At 41.6% G+C, this 23,272-nt stretch overlaps 1 protein-coding gene across 4 annotated transcripts in view; it reads left to right on the plus strand.

The window, feature by feature from the left end:
- ENTREP2 (endosomal transmembrane epsin interactor 2) overlaps window positions 1-23,272 on the plus strand; it is a 545,857-nt gene that overhangs the window by 30,980 nt on the left and 491,605 nt on the right. The window contains exon 2 of one of the 4 annotated variants that reach the window (XM_047737130.1): window positions 15,115-15,205. The exons of the other annotated variants lie outside the window; for them this stretch is intronic. Coding sequence (XP_047593086.1) covers window positions 15,173-15,205 — 33 coding nt within the window. The 5' untranslated portion in view covers window positions 15,115-15,172. The remainder of the gene's footprint in view (window positions 1-15,114; window positions 15,206-23,272) is intronic. 4 annotated transcript variants of the gene reach the window in all.

A 23,272-nucleotide genomic window follows, 5' to 3' on the forward strand; every position in this document is an offset into this window, starting at 1 on the left:
TACGGGCAGAATATTTCTAATTTGTTCTGTCTTCCTCAGATGAGTATTGTAAAAGTTTATCCTATGTCTAAAGGCCTCTGTGATTTTTACATAAGGGTTGTTAGGAATATATAGCAGATGAAGAGTGGAGCTACGTCCTCATAGCAAACCTAGGTGTGTCTGATGGTTTCATGCAGGTTAGCAGAAGGATAGTATCTGTGAGGCTGAGAAACAACCACAGGACTATGATCTCTGCTGTTGATGCCTCACAGAATCCATTTCTCTTTTGTTACCTCCATTCCCTTCTCTGTTCTTAAGACTTACTTTACCCCTAACTCCTGGTAAGTTTGACCTAATCATTGTATCCTACTGTCTTGCCATACCAACCGTTAAAGGAAAATACCCAATTTCAGTCACTGTGAGAGTGAATTCCAGCACCTGAATGGAAGTTTCCAGCAGAAATGCTCTCTCCTAATATGAATTTAGGAGACTGGAGACCACCTCAGACATTTAATCATAAGAGGGAAGCCTGAGGGTTTCTGTGTGAACCCCAAGGATGAAGCTGATGCCCCAAAAGCAGAGCAGAAGGTAGAAAAGACTTGGGACTCTAGTGACATTGAGTTCCTGGTTTAAGCATGCCCTGAAGACCGCAGTAATCTCTGAACTCTTCAGTTATGGGATCTATTGGTTCTTTTTATTTTATGTGTGAATGTGTGATTGACTATTTCAAGCAGCACGCAGACAAGAGGGTAATACAACAGATTCCCATCTTTTATAATGAAAATAATAAATTTTCATTATATTAAATATTATTTCATTATGTTATATATTTATATTTTAAAAAAGTGCAGTTTTTTCACCCCCAGAGAACTAAAGCATAGCAAATAATGTTAGAGGTACCTTCTGATTCTTCTGTACAGACAGCCTCCAACTTACGATAGTTGACGTACAATGTTTCAACTTTATGATGATACAAAAGTGATATGCATTTAATAGAAATTGTTCTTTGAATTTCGATCTTTTCCCAGGCTAGCAATGTGCGGTAGGATACTCTGGGAATGACAGCGAGCCACGATCCCAGTCAGCCCCGCGATCCCAAGGGTTGACAACTGGCATACTTAACCACCATTCTGCACCTGTATAACCATTCTGTTCTTCACTTTCAGTACAGTATTCAGTAACTACATGAGATATTCAACACTTTATAAGAATATAGACTCTGTGTTGGATGATTTTGCCCAACTATAGGCTCATATAGGCGTTCTGAGCACATTTAAGGTGGGCTAGGCTAAGCTATGATGTTTGGTAGTTAGATTTATTAAATGCATTTTCGACTTACAATATTTTCCATTTACAATAAGTTTGTTGGGACGTAACATCACTGTAAGTTGAGGGAGATATGTGTATCCTTTCTCCTTTAATAATTTTGGCAGAGTATATGGTGGTATGACTGCCCTGGTCCCCTGCCCCCCTTTTGCAGTAATATAGTGTGCCCTTTCAATATAGTAGTTAATTTAATTTTTAAAAACTGTGGTTAAATACCTATAACATAAAATTTGCCATTTTTTGGTGTATAGCTCCATACAACCTCCTATTCCCCCCACCCCTCAGTCTCTGGCAACAACCATTCTACTTTTGTCTCTGAATTGACTACTCTAAGTGCCTCATTTAAGTGGAATCATACATATTTGTCTTTTTGTGACTTTCTGTGACCCTTAGCATAATGTCCTCAAGGTTTATCCATGTTGAACATCTGTCAGACTTCCCTTCATTTCTAAGCCTGAATAATATTGCATTGTATAGATATATTGCATTTTGTTTATTCATTCATCCATTGATGGACATTTGGGTTGTTTCTACCTTTTGGCTGTTGAGAATAATGCTGCTGTGAACATGTATGTACAGGTATGTTTGAGTTCCTGTTTTTGCTTCTTTTGTGTATATACTCAGAAGTGAAATTACTGGGTCATATGGTAATTCTGGTTTTAATTTTTTTGAGGAACAGTCTAGTGTTTTGCACAATGGCCACACTATTACATTCCCACCAGCAGTGCACAGGATTCCAGTGTCTTTGTGTTCTTGCCAACACTTGTGATTGCTTGATTGACTGATTGATGGCAGTCATTCTGATGGGTGTGCGGTGATACTTCATTGTGGCTTCAGTTTGGATTTTTCTGATGACTGGGGATGTTGACCATCTTTTCTTGTGCTTATTGGCAATTTGTAGATCTCTTTGGAGAAATATCTATTCAGATCTTTTGCTTATTTTAAAAACTGAGTCAATATATAGTTTTAGGTATTTTCTTTTTCCTCCTTTTTTAACCTTTGGGAGTGTCTGCATGGATTATAGTTTTTAGTAGCTGTTTGTGTCCCCCCATCCCCCCTTCCCGGATTCCTATTATACTTAGGTTGGACCCTCTTTGCCTATCTTCTCTATGGCTTTCTATCTTTCTCTTTCAATTCCTTTTTATTATTAAATTTTCCTCTTTTCCATTTCCCAATTTTATTATTACCTGCATTTATAGGTAGGATAGGTTTCTAGGTTCATCACTCTGGCATTCCTTCTGTGGTTTTCACATCATGGCAGATACTTTGGCCAATTATTTGGTGAGATTTGTCTCCTTTTCTCTTGTCTGCCACTTGTATCTGGTCCTTCTTTCCTTCCTTTGCCCCTGTTAGTCATACTTCCAATTTGGTTTCTACTCCTAGTAGTTTTGTCTTGTGAATTGGATCTGAAGAACCCCTTCAGTGTCATTGTTGTTCTTATACTGGCCCTGGCACTTCACAGTTATTATCTTTTGGTGATTTTGGAGTTTTTTGGTTTCCAGGGTCTTCAAATGTTTTATTACTTCTCTTCCACTGCCTTACACCTTACATTATTTTTATCTTAAAGAAGATGTTTCTTTTCCTTTTGCAGTGTCATGGGCTAGGGCTTTCCCTTGGGCATTAGAGTTGTTAATTTTGGTACTGTTTCAGGCTTTATGGTTTGAATTTCCTGTATCAAGTGATCCCACAGTTTGTCATATCAGAAGTACCTAAATTGCATTGTTTAGATAGCATGGGTCTGTGATAAAGGCAGAAATAGACTCATCAAGTTGTTGATTCTGTTTGTGAAATATCACTGTCTGGTAATGATTTAGAATCATTACATATACTTTCAGTGTTTCCTGAGGTTGAATGCATTTTTTTTTCTCGGGTGAGCACAGTCAAGGACACCAATCTTAAACATGTTAAACGATGCTTGGATATACTTAGGATTAACATCAGAAGCTATTTTCAGTTGTTTATTAGTGGGAGGTTGAGTTTACAGTACCCATATATGACTTAAAAAATCTGTATTCTACCTTCATTCAGAAGAGTTTACAGTGGATTAATAATAAACTGTGAGAGACAAGGTGGCCTTCAGTAAGTACCTTCAATGTGGCAAAAATGACTTGGTTCATCACATAATAAATTACTGTATTATAAAACCTGTGATGTACCTTCTGTTACAAAGACCACTCTTTATTAAGCAGCATCTTTTTAGAAAAAAAAATACTATAATAAATGTAGTTTCCATAGGCTCTCTAACCATTAGTAGGTATCCCCAACATTTATCCCCAGTGTCATACCGCTTCAACTTCAGCATCACAAAGTTTGAGTTGTAAGCTCTCTTCTCATTCACAGTATAATTTTTTGTTATCTCTTTGGCCACTGATGGTTGTATTGGCAGCCTTTATCAAGATGCTTTTTGCTTTTCTTCCTCCATGCTCATGTTCTTGACCTCTCGTACCCTTCTGGAATGGACAGCATAATTTTAAGACATATTGAAAATTACCGGATGCCTGCATTTCCTCTTTGGTTAAGCCCTGAATTTTACTTTTTCCATAATTGCATTATGTATCTGTGGAAATTAAACAGCTGTTCTGGAAAGTCACCTGGAACTTTGGACAGAGAAATGTCCCAGTGGATCCGTCAATCCCATTGACCTGTCCTGACTTTGAGCATTTTATGATGTACCCAAAAGATTTGGCATTTGTTGCTTATTTTAATTGTACAGCTTAGCCATGTGAAAGACAACCTTCTGTCCACACAATAATGTTTAGTTTTAGTTCTGTATCATCGTCTAATCTTTTTGAAGACATTTGTTGGGACGGTAGGTATTCAAGTTTAAGTGCATGTTCAACCACCTGGTACCACCAATGCAATTATATGTCACTAGGAACTGAAACCTTTGATGCCTGGTTAAGTTTATACCTTCACAGGCAGGCACGGCTGCTTGTCAGTTTAGACCACTGCCTGGCGGGTAGTGGATTTCTTTTGAGAGTGATTGGATGAGGCACCTCAACATCAGGAGAAGAAACACTGGGATAAGCCTTAGGTAAATTCAGTGCTGTCTGCTCTGATTAGACATAACACCACACTCCAGGAAAGACCTCTTCTGCTGATTTTCCTGGGGAATTATGAATAATTGTAGGGAAGGTTTCCTTAACCTGAGCTGACTCTGAAGCAGTCTTCTGCTGACGGGTAGCCAGTCCTGGCTAGCATTAGTTATTAAAAAACCAATGTCTATTTTTTTATTTGAAAAAATTAAATGAAATTTAAACAGTATGGTAAAATATCCATAACATAAAATTTACCATCTTAGCCATTTAAGTATATAGTTTGGTGTTAAGTACATTCACACTGTTGTGAAATCTACCTCCAGAAATCTTTGCATCTTGCAGAAGTGAAATTCCATACCCATTAAGCAACAACTCCTTTTTCTTCCTTCCCCTAGCCCCTGGCGTCCACCATCCTACTTTCTGTCTGTATGATTTTGATTACTAACCATGAATTATTTTGTTCCATGTGCCAATTAATAGTTAATGTGCAAATGTCCTTTCTCTAATATCTGTTTATTTGGCTCAGAAAGTGTTCTGATTTTTCCTTCTGCAGTATTACTGTGTTTTGCAAAATTAATAGGTTCCTTAAAGTGCCATGTATCAATTTTTAATATTTAATTGTATTGAATGAAATAATCCAGAATGAAGATATTTTAATAAATAAATACAAATTTATATAAAATATATGAAATGAAATAAAAATGTTTAAAAGTTAGCTTTAATAGAATGTGTTCTGTAAACTCCTCTACTAAATTAACCCCCATTTATAGAAAATATGAGTAATCATGATGAATGAAGAACAAAGGGAATAGAAATTTGAGACTGTTAGGTTAATAGAATCAAGACAACCTTGTTGGTTACTTTCATTATGAAAGTTAGACAGATTGCAGATTTGAAAAAAAATTGGAGGGGGGAATTTTTTTGCTCTTTTTTCTAAGATACGTGATAGGTTTCTGAAGCTAAGTTTTAAGTTCTTTGAGAAAGTTAAACACAGCAATTTTTTTCTCCACCAGATAACTTTGAAGGGAAAATGAAACCTATCTCCTCATCAAGTTCTTAAAACCAATTATGTCATGTATTAGAATCAAGGCTATGACCTGTGTCAGTAGTAATGTGAGCCTCTGGAGGTGTGTCCCAGGAGCAGGGGTCTACTTCAGGTTCAGAGGCACAGGGGGAGTCCTTTGGTTTCTACAGCTTTAGTGGACGGTCATGGTTTGCTCAGCCTACACCCAGCTCCTATTGTAAACCATATGTGACCAAGTGTAGAGAATATCTTTGAAAGTAAGAAGTTACTCCTGGGAATATAGCCCAAAGAATTAAAAGCAGGAGCTTGAAGGGGTATTTGTACCTGCTGTTCATAGTAGCATTATTCCCAGTAGCCAAGGTGGAAACAACCATGTGTCCGCTGATAGATGAACGGCCAACAAATGTGCTCTGTGCATACAATGGAATATTATTTAGTCTTAAAACAGAAGGAAATTCTGACACCTGCTACAACATAGATGAACCTAGAGGACATTATGCTGGATGAAAGAAGCCGTCACAAAAGGACAACTACTGTATGATTCCAGTTATATGAGGTTCCTAGAGTTGTCATCATAGAGACAGAAAGTTGGGGCCTAGGGGGAGAGGGGACTCTGGGGTATTAGTGTCTGAAGGTTTCAGAGTTTTAGTTATGCAAGATGAAAAAAGTTCTGTGGGTGAACGGCGGTGATGGTTGCCTGACAATTTCAATATACTTCATGACACAGAACTGTATGTTTAAAAATTTTTTAATTAAACTTCTAAAAATTCAAAAAATTAATCATTAAAAAAACCCCAAGAAGTTAGGGACATTATTTGAATGAGATAAAAATACAGTGCTCCTTACCAATTAAAACCAAAAGCAGGAAAACCACCTCATTCAGGAAATTATAGAAGAGTAAAAGATGAGTTTTTTTTTTTTAAGGCCTATTTTGCTTTCACGTATGTGTAATAATTCTGATTGTGTCAGCCCTAGTCAGCAATGTAAGACCCACTTCTCTCATTTCCTGCTGTTTCTGGATAAACTTGCTGTTTAGCTGGCCTGGGAGGCCCCTTTCATCTGGCCCCGTGACCCGCCCCCTCAGACTATCCTGTGCAGCTCCTGCGTGACAAGCTACGGTGGCCTCTCGACACTCCCCAAACCCTGCCTCCCTTCAGTTACAGGACGTTTATGTTCTTCCCTCTGTCTAGAAAACATTGTAATCCTCTTTTCTAAGACTGAGGTATGTTATTCTTCTCTGAAGTTAGAGTCCAAGTTCCTATAACTCCTTATCTTTTGGTTGTTTTCTTTGACCCCTGACCCTTCCTCTTGCTATAAGAACCCCAGCCCTCCCCTCACCCACCCCATTCCCTGGCCTACCCAGGCCTGCTCTCCTGCACTGCCCTCTCTCCTTGCTCTCTCTTCTGTTGCACTCCTTTCACGATCTGAAATTCAGTTTCACTGATTCTTTGTCTTTGCCCCCCTGGAGCATAGGGTTCCTGAGGCAGGGGTCTGGGTAGGTGAATCTCCTGCCTCTAGAACCAGGCTTGGTCAACAGCAGATGTTTAGTAGGGATTTACAGAATAAGCTAATGAACAGATGAAATGAGCTTTGATTCCTGCAGGCTTACTACTCTGTGTCTACTGTCTGGTTTCCAGAGGTGGGTCTGGTGGCTCCAGTGGGTCTTTGTCAGTTTGTGATGCCTTTTATAGTCAATAGAGGTCTGTGAATACCTGGTGGTTTGTGATCATCAGGCCAGGAGTCATGTCGATACCCAAGAATTGCTCTGGCTTTGTCATCTTGAGATGCCAGCTGGATTCTTTTTAATGGGCTTTGTTATTTTAAAAAATATTTCCGCACATCCTCAGACAGATTGTATGCCTAGCCCAGTGGTCTCTAGAATATCATTAGGATAATTATTCAAGGCTGTAGGGCTACTTTGTTGTCTGCCTTTCACTTATTTTATTTTATTATTATTATTTTTAAGGATTTTATTTATTTATTTGACAGACAGAGATCACAAGTAGGCAGAGAGGCAGGCAGAGAGAGAGAGAGAGGAGGAAGCAGGTCCCCTGCTGAGCAGAGAGCCCGATGCAGGGCTTGATCCCAGGACCTGAGCCGAAGGCAGAGGCTTTAACCCACTGAGCCACTCAGGCGCCCCTGCCTTTCACTTATTTTAAAGATTGCTTTTTTATACTTGTGTTGGGAGAAAAATGTTAAAAAGTCCAATGGTATCATCTCTCTGAGCCCTGGTTGGCTTCAGCACTTTCTGGATCACACTGCTGAGGGGGAGGTCACATGTGCAGTTCATAGGTTTACATCACTTTACAAATGGCATCTTAAATGCTTAAGAACAAGATGAAGGAAGAGCTGGCAATTACTTTTATGATATCAAGTAATTACAGGTGGCAAGCAAAGTCTTAGGCCTTTCTCTCCTGACACGTTATAACTCTTGATGTATTATTTTAAGATGGGCATATTACCATAAAAGTAGACACGTATCTACCAATCTTGGCTTGGCTTCCCCCTGTGGACTTGATGTTCCCCGTTCTCTTGGCTGGTGCCTGGAAACAATTTCATCCAGCCCTGGTGGGTGAAAACAGAGTTGACAGATTTGCATTTGAATGCCCTTCAGTGGCCTTTTTGAGGTCTCTTTTCTTCCATCAAAACTGGAAGACTATGGCTAGGGCTCCCAGAAAGGCTGGGGTGTCAGGAAAGGTGGGCTGGGGTGTCAGGAAAGGGCTGTGGGCTTTTGCTGTCAGGTGTGACTCAGACGGAGTCCCCCTGAGGCCACAGAGCACCTGACCAGCCTCTGGCCACACTTGCTTAGACCTTGTCTTGGGAGACAGTGACTCAGGGCAGAGGGAGAACAGCAGTGGCAGCAAGCATCCGCAGCATGGTGGGCTTCCCTGGCAGTAAGTACTGCAATGGCACAAGAGTGTGCCTATGTCCAGCTCTAGGAGTGCCGTCTGTTGTCCAGAGCCAGCACTGAATCCCCTCCTTCCCTGCGGAGGACTTTGTGCTTGGCTTTGTAGCCCTCAGGATTTCCTTTTGCCTTGCTAGGGATTTTGTAAGCCGTCCAGCATTCTTTAGGCAAGTTACATTTCCACTTTGCTCAGCCAACCTGCGTTCTTTTGCTTGCAAACAAAAGCCCGGAATAATACCAGGTTGGAGTAAGAAGTGGACGCAGTGAGTCCACAATCTGGGCAACGGAGGCAGGGCATCTGGGTCTGAGGATTCACCCAGCTGGGGGAAGAAGGCTGGGCAGTTCAGCCGAGATCGAGTGATGATGAGTTTCCGACAGTTCGTGGGAGGCAGAGGGGTGCCAGGTACTGAGATTATTTCCTCTGATCACCCAAAGCAAGAAGTGAACCTGAAGGCCCTAAAGGGAGATGGAAGAGGAAGAGGTGTCTGAGGAAGTCAGGGACTGGGGGAGAAAGGAGCTGGCTGCTTCTCATGGTTTGTCAGTTTAGGGAACACGGAGGATGAGCCTAAGGTCTTCAACTCTCTGCTTTTGCCATGGCCTGATCATGAAGAATTGTCTATGATTGCACTGAAAGGGGCAGTGGGTCAAAGTGTGACCCCTCTGGTTGCTGATCCCACCAGCAGGTCTGTTCACAGCCTTGTCTGGCTCTTGATTGAGGAAGACTGTGATGGAATGTGGTGGAAGGTTTGGAAGACAGACCACAGCAGGTCCTGGTCCCCCTCACTTGAACACCGCACCTGGGAAGTCAGTTTCCTCATGCTTATATCACCACCCCTTATATCCAGACTTGAGTCAGAGCCCAGCAAGCAAGGTGGGTTAGTGTAGCTGTTATTACAAAGTCCACAAGGAGAAAGCTTACATACCAACTGAACTTGGATTTTGCTGATTTACATAGATGCAAATTTAGCTAATGTATGCATAAGTGGAAGCCAAGGGTGCTAAAGGAAGGAGGGACAGACATAATTTTAGGTTACACCAAATTTATCAGTGTGGGTGTACTTCCTTCAAAAAGAGCTTAAATCCCACATTGATCTTTAATCCATTGACTCTTTTATCTTTCCATGTCCTTTGTTCCCTCATATCCTCACTTCCTTCCTTACCCATCCTAATTTCTTCCAACTTGCTTTCTGAGGTCAATCATTTTCATACCTCCATTGTTTGCCCCTTTATCTCCCTTCCTCTTCTCTTACTTCATTATACATTTTTGGCAAAACCCCAACCCCATTGGATCCAACTCTTTGCTTACTCCATGCGTGAATCTGCCCAGCTGTATGTGGCTGGTACAAAACACGAGACCATGCTAGGTGGTCTAAATGACCACATTCATCACCTCCTGTTCTTTTCCTTGTTCACATATGTGGTAGACCCTCTCCCAGACACTGCTGTGGGATGTAGCAGGGTAGACAAAAATCCCTGCCCTTATGGAGCATACATGTTAGTGCAGGATAGACAATAAACATGAAAGTTAGGTAAAATGTATAGTGATAAGTGTTAAGAAGAAGAAATAAAGCCAGGGGAGAGGGTCTGAAGGGTGATGGGGAGGGGATTAGGAAGGCCTCATTGATGAGGTGATTTTTTCAGTGGAGACCTGAAGCAGTGAAGGAATGAGCTAGGTGGATATCTGGGAAAGGCATTTCAGCCAGTGAACAGAGCAAGTGCAAAGGCTCTGAGGCTGGAACCTCCTTGGTGTGTGCAAAGGACATTGTGACTATAGTGGAGTGAAGAAGAGGGAGAACAGTAGGAAATGAAGATGGAACAGAGATCCTGATCATCTGGGGCCTTAGAAGTCGTTGGGAGGATTTTGGCTTTTTCTAGAATGAAATGGGAGCTACTGGAAGTCTGAGCAGAGGAGAAGCATGACTTGACTTAGGTTCTAACAGGATCATTCTGGTGGCTCTATTGTGAATGCTTTGAAGGAGGGGAAGCAGAGGGACCAGTCAGGAGGCTATTTCAGTGATCCAATGAGAGACGATGGTGGCTTGGGCTTGAGGAAAAGTAGTTGTATTTTGCATCTATTTTATATAAGGTGCATTGCTTTTCCTCAATTTTATAGTTAAGCTCTAAACTATCCTAAAAGAGGAATCAGGAGGAAACTGAAGGAGAGCTAGACATTAACCGAGATCCTGCACTTGAACTAGGAGTGCTTTGGGTTGCAGAAGGATCATGGCATGATGTGTGGAGCAAAGCTGTCTGTGTTTGTGTTTGGAAGTGTGAGGTGGGATGAAGGGAGGTTGTTGATGTTGGGTGGTCCTACAGGTGGACTCTAGAGGGCGTTTACTTCCCATGGATGATTTCTCTGTTGGTTGGGCCCCTCCTTCTTGGGACCAGTACCTTGCTAAGAACTCATATTGGTCAGGTTGCTTTCAGTTGCAAGTATAGGTATCTTCAACTCCAAATGGCTGAAGCAGAAGGAAAATTTGTTATTTCACAGAGTAAGAAGTCTAGTAGAAGGAAGGTCTATTTGTTCCCTAGGGCTGCCTTAACGAAGTATCACTAACTGGGTGGCTTAACAACACAGATTTATTCTCTCACAGTCCTGGGGGCTAGAAGTCTGAAATTGAGGTGTGAGAAAGCTGTGCTCCCTGAGACTCTGGAGAGAACCCTTCCTTGTATCCTCCCTATTTCTGGTGCTGGCCGTCAGTCCTTGGTGTTCCTTGGCTTGCAGCTGCGTCAGTCCAGTCTCAGCCTCCATCTTCACGTGGCCTTCTCTGTGTGTGTCTTCACATTGTCTTTCTTTTTTGTGTGTTCGCAATGAAATTTCCCCTTTTTTCAAGGACACCAGTTGTATTGGATTAGAGCCCAACCCGATGACTTCATTTTAACCTGTTTAAATCTGCAAAGGCCCTCTTTCCAAATAAGGTCATATTCTAAGGTACTGGGTTGAGGACTTCAATCTATCTTTTTTGGAGAATACAGTGCAACCCATAATAGAAGATTTCTAGGTTGTTAATTTAGTGCCTGAGTGACATCATGAAGGACCCAGGTTCCTTCCACTTTTCTTTTCTGCTGTTAAGAATGTCATGGCTTGTCTTCAGGCTAGATGGCTGCTGTAGCTCTAGGCATTGCAGTCAGAGAGGACAGTGTCCAACAGGAGAAGAATTGCTTATTTCTGTGTCTCTTCTTATTGGCAAAGAAATCTTTCCCAGGAATCTTCCATTAGATTTCCCCTCATGTCTCATTGGTCATGTGCTCATCCCTAATCAGTCACAGGCAAGGGGAGTGGGCTGCTTAGTAACCCTTCCCTGGAGCTGGAGGTAGAGGTACTTGAGCTTGAGTCACATGGGAAAAGGATGAACAAACCTGGGGATTCTCCCTGTGAAGAAGAAAACGTGGCTGTTCGGTAGGTTGTCTACTGGGTCTCCAACCCTGTGTTCAGGGGATGTTTTCTGGCCAGACCATGTGTCTCTGATCCCAACTCCTCTTATAAAGATTATAATCAGTGCTCCAAAGCAGTGGATTCCCCATTGTCAAATTTTGTAATCCAGTAAAAGTTCAAGAATATTTTGGTGTCCAATATAAGGCTGCTAACTTTGTTTTTTCAGAGTGAAACTGTGGTCTTCTTTCACATCATTTCATTACATTAAAAAAGGATATTTTAATAAGAAAGTTATAGAGGACCTTCAGGTTTTAATTTTAAGGATAGTTCTTTACATGTAATACATTATCTTGTTGGAAGAGTAGACAGTGTACATTCATTCATTCATTCATCCCATTGGCTACAGATACTTATTGGTGCTTATTTTTCTCATTTCCTCTCGATCAGGAAAACTTAGACTCTGGCCTTAGTGTGGTGATAACCATGCCTCAGAACTTAACTACCACTAAGGTGCAGTTAAAGTTCCTTCTCCATGATGCCTTGTGATATGCTTACCACATTCTTTGTAGGGGCACCTCTGATGGACTGAGGCTGCCAGAGGTTTAACTCCTCTCCTACTTAACATAAATAAGCCCTCAGCCTTTAAAAGAATTTTGGCATTTCATTGCTGAAAGAGATTAAGTATTTTCCAAACTTAGACACCTAATGTGGGTCATTTATAGACGTTGAAGAAGTACACTTCTTGGGGCGCCTGGGTGGCTCAGTGGGTTAAAGTCTCTGCCTTCGGCTCAGGTCATGATCCCAGGGTCCTGGGATCGAGCCCCGCATCGGGATCTCTGCTCAGCAGAGAGTCTGCTTCCTCCTATCTCTCTCTGCCTGCTTCTCTGCCTACTTGTGATCTCTGTCAAATAAATAAATAAAATCTTTGAAAAAAAAAAAGAAGTACACTTCTTTATCCTTTTCTGCTATTCTGTTGCTAAAGCATCCCTTTTATTCATGGTGAAATAAAAACACCTGAATATTTTTCAGAGCAAGGAGGGATGTAAATAAAATAGTGAAGTACAAACCAATAATCATAATACCCTGGAAGCCTAGTTTTCCATTTTAGGTTTGGAACTCATGAGCCACATTTACAAAGTCTAACCCAGTATTACCATGAAACCCATCCCATTTTAGTTAGGTGAAAACCCATCCTCTTAAAGACCCCAATGCAGAAATCACTTCCCAGTATTTAGGATTGTAACCTAAGGATTGAAACCAGAGTTTGGTTGGCTCAAACATTCCCATGAAAGCCCATCCTCTTTTTTTTTTTTTTTTTTTTTAACCAGGGGGTAACTGCACTAGTGTGGGCTTTGGTTGAAGGTACAAAGTCACAATTTTTGGGTCACATATGGTCCAATTTGGCAGTAGCATACAGTCCAATGTAATGCATCTTCTGCAGTTTCCAAGTCATGCATGGAGAGTCCTGGGACCCTGACATAGCACAACTGAAGAGGTAGAAAACAGACCCACATGTTGTCCTGTTTCTCATTGCTTGGGCCCTCTGTGGTCTGCTGGTGGCCCTTTGCTGACGAATGAGTGGTATTTCCTTTCTTTTTACCCCCAAAGAGAGCACAGAGCTGCAGTCTGCCCAAGTGAGAGGTTCCCTTGCTATAGGGGAGAAATGCCAGCCTCTTGTTTTTTTACTGGGGTGTCAGATCAGCTCATTTGAAAAGGGGGGATTCCATGGTGAAGATGACCATAGATGGGGGGAGACAGAATCCTTGCCACAGTCCCTTTGGAATGGACCATCTGGACCTGGGATACAAGAGGCTCAATGGTGACCATGAAGGACCTTTCCCCAGATTTTCTGGGCTGCGTAAACTGCTTGGGATTCTTATAGTCCACGGTGAAATTGAAATTCTTGCAAGGGGGACAGAGGAGACTTGGAAGGATTTCATGCAGAAAAACTGAAAGAGGTATTTCTTGTCCCTGAGTCTAGTCCAGCAATTGTGTCCCTAGTCACTCCTTCAGCTACTGCTTCTCCTTCCCCCACTGGTAACCACCGCCTCAGCAGTCCAGAGCACCTCTTTCTGGTTCTGATGTCTGATATTTAAAGTGACTACCGCTTACTGCAACCAAAATGTGCAGTTTTTAAGAAATGAGAAAAACATAATTTGGTGGAAACATTTTTGGAGAGTTGAAGTTTGGTGTGCTGTGGATTCGCGATCAGATAGCTATGATACACTCAAAGAGAATGGAGGTCTTTTTAGACACAACTCGTGCTTCCTGCCTGAGCAGCCTTGGGTGTGTCGCTGAGCCTCCATTTCTGCAACTATGCTGTGCTGATAAGGAGCCTATCTGCAGGAAATCAACAGTCAGAGAGAATTAACTGAAATGGTCTGTATACAGTACACAGAACATGTACTCAATGCATGTTAATCTTGCCTTGCTCCTATCAAGGTCAGAGTAGCATGGAAGGCTCTGCTGTCTTTGGATGGTGAATACATAAGTGAATTTCATTTGGATAGTTGACAATCTTGGCTGTAATCTTGGTCCTTCTATTTAATACCTTTTATTCTTTTTGTGTGTATGTGGAGTTTATGTATTTTTAGTGGAGTTTATGTATAAGTATTTCGATCTGAGAATTGCTTTTAATTCTTGGAAAGACCTTGGATTTTGTAGGTTTTAAAATCTGGTAGGGGTAAATCCTCTGGGCGGTCTCTCCTCTTTTGTTAAAACAATATAAATCCTTATTTGCTATTATAGTATATGCCGAAAGTTTTCAAAATCTCATGTGGTTTTGATTTGAATCTCCCTGATGGCTAATCATTTAGCTAATGATGGCTAATTTTTTCATGTGTCTGCTAGCCATTTTTATATGATCTTTGGAGAACTGTCTGTTCATGTCTTCTGCCCATTTTTTGACATGATTATCTATTTTTTGGGTGTTGAGTTTGGGAAGTTCTTTATAGATCTTGGATATCAGCCCTTTGTCTGTAGTGTCATTTGTGAATATCTTCTCCCATTCTGTGGGGTGGCTTTTTGTTCACTTACTTGTGGAGCATAAGGAATAACACAGAGGACATTGGGAGAAGGAGAGGAGAAGTGAATTGGGGGAAATTGGAGGGGGAGATGAAGCATGAGAGACTGTAGACTCTGAGAAACAAACTGAAGGTTTTAGAGGGGAGGGGGTAGGGGGATGGGTGAGCCTGGTGGTGGGTATTAGGGAGGGCATGTATTGCATGGAGCACTGGATGTAGTGCATAAAAATGAATTTTGGAACATTGAGAAAAGAAAATTAAACCAAACTAAACAAAAAATTCTAGAAAAAGAAAAAAAGTTTTCAGAATCAAAACTGAGCCTTAAGCATTGGTTTGGCTAACTTAATCTGGTCAGCCCATTTGTCAAAGTGAGATTTTAGTTTTAGGTTAGAAGATGATGCTGTTTGGCACATCAGTGACCAACAGTCAGTCTGTGATTGCAGATTCTCTCAGAAGTTGCTAGAACAGCCGGTGTTGGAGCTACTAAAACAAGTGTGTGGGATGCATCGGTTTTGTGTGACTGCCAGCAGGAAGGTATGACCATGTTTTCTGCCTACGATTCTGAATAGATGCCTAAATCGTCAAGAGAATTTTTTTTTTTTCATAGCGTATCTGGGCTGTGAATACCGCAAGTTAGAAACCACTGTCTCCTTCTTGCATAACTACATTTTATCCTTGCAGAATATATTAAAATGTACTTGAAAGTTTTAGTAAACACAGATCACTTCTTGAGCTTTTTGTTTACCAGTGATATTTTCTGAAGAAAATATTTTCCCTTGATCACAGCGTGGTGAAATAAATTTAAAACCGCACTCCTTAATATGGGATAAACATTAAAAATGAACATTTCATACAACCATTTGATCTCCTGGCCCTCCGTATTCCTATGTTCAGTTCTCCCCAGGTGGGCCCTGCTTTTTTTCTTTCAGATTCCAGACCTCTGAACCAGGAGTCTTCTTGATCTCCTAGGCTCTAGTGAAGGTAGAAGATGGCTATACTCCACAATGGCCTACTTTCCAGGTAGTAAACACTTCTAATGTGAAATTCCGAATTACTTTAAATTTCATGGTTAGTTTCAAAGTTTGGAGTGTCTGTGAGGAGTCCTGGTAAAAAAAGATAGGAGGCATTTAAAGTATGTTTGTTGTATGAATCATTGGTAGACAAAATTGCCTGCTCCCTTCCCCAGCTAACTCCCTGTCTCAAGGAGAGCCATGCATAAGGAATTTGCAAAGGCAAGAATGATAGAGAGCCATTGTAGAGGAGAGGAAAACTTGAAAGTATGGCACAACCACACTGGGGCATCCATTTCTTCACCTATGGTTGTAGATACTAAGAGGAAGAATAAAGCAACATGCTTCTCTCTTTTCTTCTCTGTTCTTTATCGATGATAAAAGCCTGTTGAGGGAGCTGTTTTGGAGATGAGTCTATATGTGAGCTCTGAATAGGAGCTGGACAGGATCTAGGACAGGGCCCAGAGGAAAGGCCGCAGGAGGTATTTGGCCAGAGCCTGCTCTGGGTTTGTGGCCAAACCCTGTCAGATCCCACAGGCCTCGGTTACAATATTTTTATTGTGTCCCCAAATGAAAGTCCTAGAAAGTCCAGTGTACTCTCTCAGGTAGGATTTCAAATAGCATTATAAAACACTAAATGTAGTCTAAAAAAAAAAGGAAAGTAATTTTCAATAAAATAATATGTATTTTGATGCTCAGGCAAGTCTCCCACTAAGATATGTAATGAATGTCCAGATACTTGCACCTCTACCTACCATCACCATGGACATGACAGCTGCCCCTGCGGGATACTGTGCTGGAGTGGCCTTGTCATCAGGGCATAATTTCCCCAAATGAGGGCAGCTCTGGGTAAAGGTCTGGACACACTAAAGTCCCCACAACTGGCCTGGTGGGTGCAGTGCTGGGTCACTTGGTGTCCATCAGAACAATGGAGAAACACCTTGGGTTTAAGCATGGAGGGGAGTTTTAGGCTGAGATTATTATATAAATAGGTGTTGCAGCCAAATTAACATCTCAAGGTTAGCACTGCTTATATTGAAGATGGCTACCATTCCTGGCCTGGCCATTGCTCCTCAAATTCCAGGAATGACATGGTCATATGATAACCCAGAGTCTGTCTCACAAGAGCCTTAAGATCTTCTGCTGTAGAGCGAGGCTCAGGGAACTTGTTTAGTCCTGTTCCTTGGTATGAGAAGATTGCTCAAGACTGATTCTGAAGTCTTCTTCTGGAATAAAAATGTATGTTCTGGAGCACCTCCTCTCCACTGAGGTGCCTTCAGCATATCTGAGTGTTGGAGGCGTGAACAGAAAGGGCAGCCCCAGCCAGGCCTCATATAACTGAGAGGGACCATCTATACCCAGGAACCTCATACTTATGAATTTTCCCAGTGGGAGCCAATGTCTACGGAGGCTGTGTGGTAAAGCCCTCAGGGATAGGGCTGGAAGAGAGGGTCTGGCTTACTTGTAGTGCTGCCTCTCTTTAGTCAGGTGACTGAAAGAAAACTCTTTAGCCTTTTTGAGCTTCCATTTTCCTCAGATGCAGAATGGGCATAAATAAAGCTGCTATGCTTCAAAGTTCTTGTGAGATCTGAAATGAGGTGATGTATGTAAATGCTGTGTGAACTCTAAGGTAGAATTTCTGTTAGCCCATTGGAACTTAGTCAAATTGGTGAATATCTCTGGATGTCATTCTGTGTAAGACAGGGAGTGTGTATTTCTCATGTTTTTTTACTTTTTATATTTTGAGGGTTTGACATTGGGACCTTGCTGACCCTGGAAAGATGCCCCTCCCAGTGCTAGCTAACTCCTAGAGTTAGCAAATGGCTTGCCTGAAAGCATGTCTCTCAAGTTACAAACTAACCAATCCAGAGTGTATGTCCCCCAAGCACCTGCTCTATTGGACTCCCACACCGTGGGCCACTCTCTACCTTTCTACCTGCTTTACCCATCCCAGGGTCAGTTACCAGACAACTAGGTACAGCCCCTACACCCAGAGCCCCTGAAATCTTTCAAAGTAGCTGTTCTTAAGTCTGTTTACTCTGACTCACCTGATCCTTCCCATGGAAACCACAGCAAAGACTCGCCCACGCATCCCCCTCTTCCCCCCGCCCCCCCACGACTGACCCCTCTGTGGTGTGGTGTGCCTCCTGTTTCTAGGCAACTGTGGGTCAAACTTCTTCCTTCATGGAGAGCATTTTGTGCCTGTATGTCTAACCAGACCTGATCAAAACAAATTCTGGGTACTCTTTAAACACAGTGTCTGTTCATGCCTGTCCAGAGGTTTTCAGTGAGGATTAAGGAGAAGAAAGCACATGACAGCACTTGGAAGTCTGAAGACTAGTACGATGATGATCATGAAGCTTTTCTAAAATGAGTTAGAAACAGAGCCAGGAGGAGAGGTTGAGAATGGATCTTGAGTTCATCTGGGGATTGTTAGAACTGAGACACCTGAGGCTCCTGTGGTGAACACCTGGGTTGTTCTTGGTAGGTCCTCTAGGTAAAGATTTGGGAATCTTTGCTTAGGGGGGATGGCTCAGGCTGTGGAAGTAGACATAGTTACTTCGCATGATGAGAGAAACTCATGGCTGAGGACAGAACTCCAGAGAACTATGGTATTTTAAGGAAAACAAAGAGAAAATGAGAATAGGAGATGGGGAGAATGGTCTAAGAAGTCTGAGGAGAACAAGAAGAGAGAAGTATCACAGGAACCAGAGGAGGGCATGACCAGTGTGCCCTACACCGCGCAGAGGTCAGACCATTTAAGGACTGAAATGGTTCTAATTAGGTTTGGCGAAGAAAAGATCGAGGGCAAATTGTCTAGAGCAGTTGGAGCAGAAGCTGGATGGTGTGAGGGGGAATGAAGAGGGGAAGATGTGTGGGAAGTTGGGAGACAAGGAGGTGGGAGTGGAGGCTGGCTTGAGGGAGAGGCATGATGGAGTTTGTACAGATAGTTGAGAGAGGAGGATAATGAAGAAACCAGTGGAGAATCAGGGTCCAGAATGCACACTGACAGACTCGTTTCTGTTCACAGAGAGCTCTGCCTTTTCTCCCCCTTTGAACTCTTAAGTTGGGAATGTCATAGTTGTAGGTAAGTTTATGGAGATGGGAGAAACCTATCCCGAAACTCTAGGTGGCAGGTTATCCCAAACCTTACAGCTGCCTCTTTCAGGAAATCAAACCCTGTCCGGGATTGTTTTGAGAAATAAACGAGTTAATGTTTTTAGAAGACATAATGTCTGGCACAAAGGAAGGACTTTAAAAAAACGTAATTTCCCTAAAGTAAATCATGGTTTAAATAAGTATTTATGGGTTTGGCTTGGGATCTAACCTCAGCTGTTTATAGCATGGTTTCTTTGGGAAAATATCTTCCTAGTCCCAATAACTGACTCATAGCAGAGTTATAGAATGCAACTTGAGGGTATTGTCAGTGATAAACTATGGTACCTTTCCTTTAATTTGAAAATATTAAAGAGAAAGAAAAATACCACCAATAATCCTAGAACTTCCCTTGAATTTCACAAAGTAGAATTTCCTCTCTCTTTGCCTTCCACCCTATTATAAACTGTGTGAACTATAGCCTTCCTATGTCTATACTGGAACAGCCATGTGCATGTGTGTGTGTACACACACACACACACACACACACACCCTGCCCCTTTATGTGGACTTTTGCTACTTGAAGTTCTTGGGAGCTCATGCACTTACAGCCTCTTAACTGGACATGTGAGACGCTTTTGCTTTCCAGGTTGGGAAATCCTAGGGAAGACTCTAATAGATTTTTTAAAAAAATATTTTATTTATTTATTTGACAGAGATCACAAGCAGGCAGAGAGGCAGACAGAGAGAAGGGGAAGCAGGCTCCCTGCCGACCAGAGAACCCGATGCAGGTCTCAATCCCAGGACCTTGAGATCATGACCTGAGCTGAAGGCAGAGGCTTTAACCCACTGAGCCACCTGGCGCCCCAGACTCTAATAGATTTATTTCATGTGGCTGGGGATGGGGGAGCATGTAGAAAGAGTACAATTGGAAGTTCCAAGTAGAGTCACATGAGATGAAGGAGAATTTTTAAGAAAAATAGAGTTTAAGGCAGATAAAACAACACATAGCACTTGAGTAATATACAGAGTTTTATGTAGTTATTTTTAATGGCTACATATTACTATATTGTACGAATGTAATCTATGTAACCATTTTCCTTTTGATAGAGCTTAGACTGCTTCTTAATTTTTTTTCTATTTGAAACACAAAAATGTAATTTTCGAGTGTAGAGATCTGTAATGAAGTGAATTACAAAACAGCTTTGGCATATAGGCTTTCATCGTGGAACTAATCCTCTTACTATCTAGAATTCTAATTCTTTGTAATAAGACTTCTGGACTTGATTTACCATCAGAGGATGAGTTTTCTGAGGAAGTATAATTTGGCTCATTTTAGGGGCACTGTTTTTACATCTTTATTTTTGGGTTTCTTTACCATTTGAAACTGGCTTGTTATCTTTTGAGTGGGCACAAGGCCATTGTGCCAGATGGCTGTGACTCTAGGCATGCTGGGCAGGAATGTGTGACTCTCACTTGGGTAATAGCGGCTCGATTTCTCCTGGGAGTGGTGAGCCAAGAGGATGAGCATCTTTTCATTCGTTTAGAAGGACATGTGGCTGCTCTTTCAGCTCATCTTCCCTCTTTTTTTTTTTTTTTTTTGGTCAACCCTCACATTGAGACTGTAGTTTCTAATTTTGAAGGGTATAGAGTTGCTTTATAAATCTGGATGGGATTTTTATGGAGTGGAGTCTCAAATGCTATAAAATGACACTACTGATGACCAGCATCAATAATTCCATTCACCAGGTTACCTCCTTCCTGAGGGAAGGGCTCACCGAGTCTATCTTCTCCGAGTACAAGAGCACCTAGAATGTAGGATGAGCTCAGGATATATTTGTTAAATGAACGAGTCTGCGGTGTCTGTAGGGCTGATCCCTGGGCTGAGAGGTCTCAGTTATGGTGTACACTGTTATTGGCATTGGGCTTACTTTGTTGGGAGACCAACATGGGAAGCCTGAAAGAGTGGAGGTCTCCCCACCAAGAATCAGCATAGGAGGCTTAGCTTGAGTCCATGGGTTAGGGAGTGAGCCAGCCTGAGGGTTTGGACCCTTGAAATTTTACACAGAGGCCTGGGTTTTGGGCATGTTTTCATTTTTCTGAGGAGGGGATTCCATCTTTCATCCAGTGTCTCCATGGTCCTTAAAGAACTGAGGTTGCAAGACTAGTGGGCCTGCAGACCCCTTCTGTTTTTGCTTCTCTGCTTTGGCATCCTGGTAAGGAAATTCTTGGGAATTACTTAGGACTAAAGCTGTAAATTCTGTGTTTCATGTCACCTGGGACTAAATTTCAGTGAGGGAGGAAGAGCAGAAAGTGGTACAAGTCTTGTTAGAAAACTGGGTTGTATCACTCAATTCTACCTCTGAAACTAATAGTATAGTATATGTTCATTCAATTGAATTTAAGTAAAAACATTTAATTAAAAAAACAGGTGAAAATAGGAAAGAGAACTAGTTGACTTTTTTTTTTTTTTTTTCCTAAGAATGTTTTAGACATACTTGTTTTTCTACTCCTATGTTGAGGACAGGCTCATGTTTCTCAAGCTTGCCTTCCCACGGAACCTTTTTTTAGTGCGATGTTAACTCAGATCTCATTGACCGATTAGAAAGTGTCCTGAAACCCAAAAGAGATTGGACCAATGGAACAAGGTGAGTATGTTCATCCTGATGGCATGGGGAATAGGAGGAGAAATGGGCTGCAAAGTGGGGGAGTGTGGAGAAATTAGGGGCTCCACCTGGATCCTGAAGAATTCTACTATTTAGAAGCCCAGGAGAGCAGACAGAGCCAGAAAGGAAAACCAACAAAGTGTGGCCGAATCAGGGGAAACAAAGAGGATGTTAAGGAGCTTGTGAGAGGAAAATATGACCAGAAGGAGAGCATGTATCCAGTTGGGTTGATGACATCTGAGAAGTTGAGCTACAGAACAGATGTATCATTTGGATTCCACCATGTGGAGGGTGTTGGTGACCACTGCAGTACAGGTTTTGTGGAAGATGGGTGACAAAGTCAGATGGGGTGATGGAGGAGAGAGTGGAAATGTGGGAGCAGACATGGCTATCTGGAGGTGTTATGCTGGCAAAGACAGAAAAATAAGGACGTGCTGGAAGGGTGTGGGGCTCACATGCTGGAATGTCCAGGAGAGATGGGGTGCTTGCTAACTGGCTGTTTTCAAGTTTTTATTCAGGAGGCAGGTAAAGGTGATGGGCTGGGGCTTGTCTTGAAGCCAGGCATTTGTTAGTGGGGGTTGTGGAGAATGATTCAGAGGGACTAAGGTAGAACCACCATCTTCTAGAAGCTTGAGGGGGAGCATTTCGTTTTTGAAAGAGGGATACTTTCACTGTGATAGAATGGAATTGTGACCCTATTTTTTTCCCTTTTATTTTTCCTTTTATCAGGTGATTGAAATGTTTGCAAGAGCCTTTCAATTCAATCTACAGGAATGCTTTTTTTTCCTCCAAGCTTGACATTATATCATACACATGGAATTTTAATTTCAATTTTTGCACTTTTTGCATCCAAGCTTAAATATTAATTCTTATACTTCAGTATATAGAGTGCACCTCTCCCTGGTATAGCATATTAAATATTCCCATTTGGAAATATTTGGATTTAATAAATACGGACTTGATTAGGTCATTTTTGAAATCAGTCTCAGTTAAGTTCTTTTTTGAGTTGCAAAGTTTTTCTAATTAATTACTAAAAAAATGTGCATGTCCGGAAAGGAGGACTTATTTTTGTTTCTTTCTGTTTGTGGTTAGGTTTTGTTTCTGTTTTCTGTGTTCATGGTCCTATGAATATGTGTAGAGTCCTGTAATCACCACCAACATCAGATAGAGAACAGTTCCATTACCTTAAAAAAACCTCCCTTATCGCATGCTACCCCTTGATAGTCATTCCCCCTTCAACCCTTGCCAACTATTGATCTGTTTTCCATGCCCATAGTTTTGGCTTTTTGACAATGTCATGTACATGGAATCATATAGTATGTAATCCTTTGGGATTCACTTCTTTCATCCAGCACAGTGTCTTTGAGATTCATCCATACTGTTGTATGTGGATGATGTACTCTATCCATTGGAATTTTTCACCATTTGGATGTATTCACCTCACCTTGTTATTTATTTACCTACTAAAGGACATCTCAGTTTTGGCCTTTTTCATCTGGCCTCTTACACTTAGCAATGTGTTGTTGCATGTAACAATACTTCATTCCATTTTATGGCTGCATAATATTCCATTGTAGAGATATACAACCTTTGTGTGTCCATTCATCACTGGATGAACATTTGAGTTTCCACTTTCTGGCTACCATGAATAATGCTTCTGGGAACATTCATGTGCAAGATTTAGAATGAACATATGTTTTCCATTCTCTTGGGTATGAGCCTAGGAGTGGAATGACTGGGTTGTGTGTAATTCTGTTTAATATTTTGAGGAACTGCCTGCTGTTTCCCAAAGTGGTTGCCTTGCTTTACATTCCTACCAGAAGTGTTTT

This window comes from Lutra lutra, chromosome 7, assembly GCF_902655055.1.
Source record: "Lutra lutra chromosome 7, mLutLut1.2, whole genome shotgun sequence".
In the NCBI taxonomy this organism is placed as follows: Eukaryota; Metazoa; Chordata; class Mammalia; order Carnivora; family Mustelidae; genus Lutra; species Lutra lutra.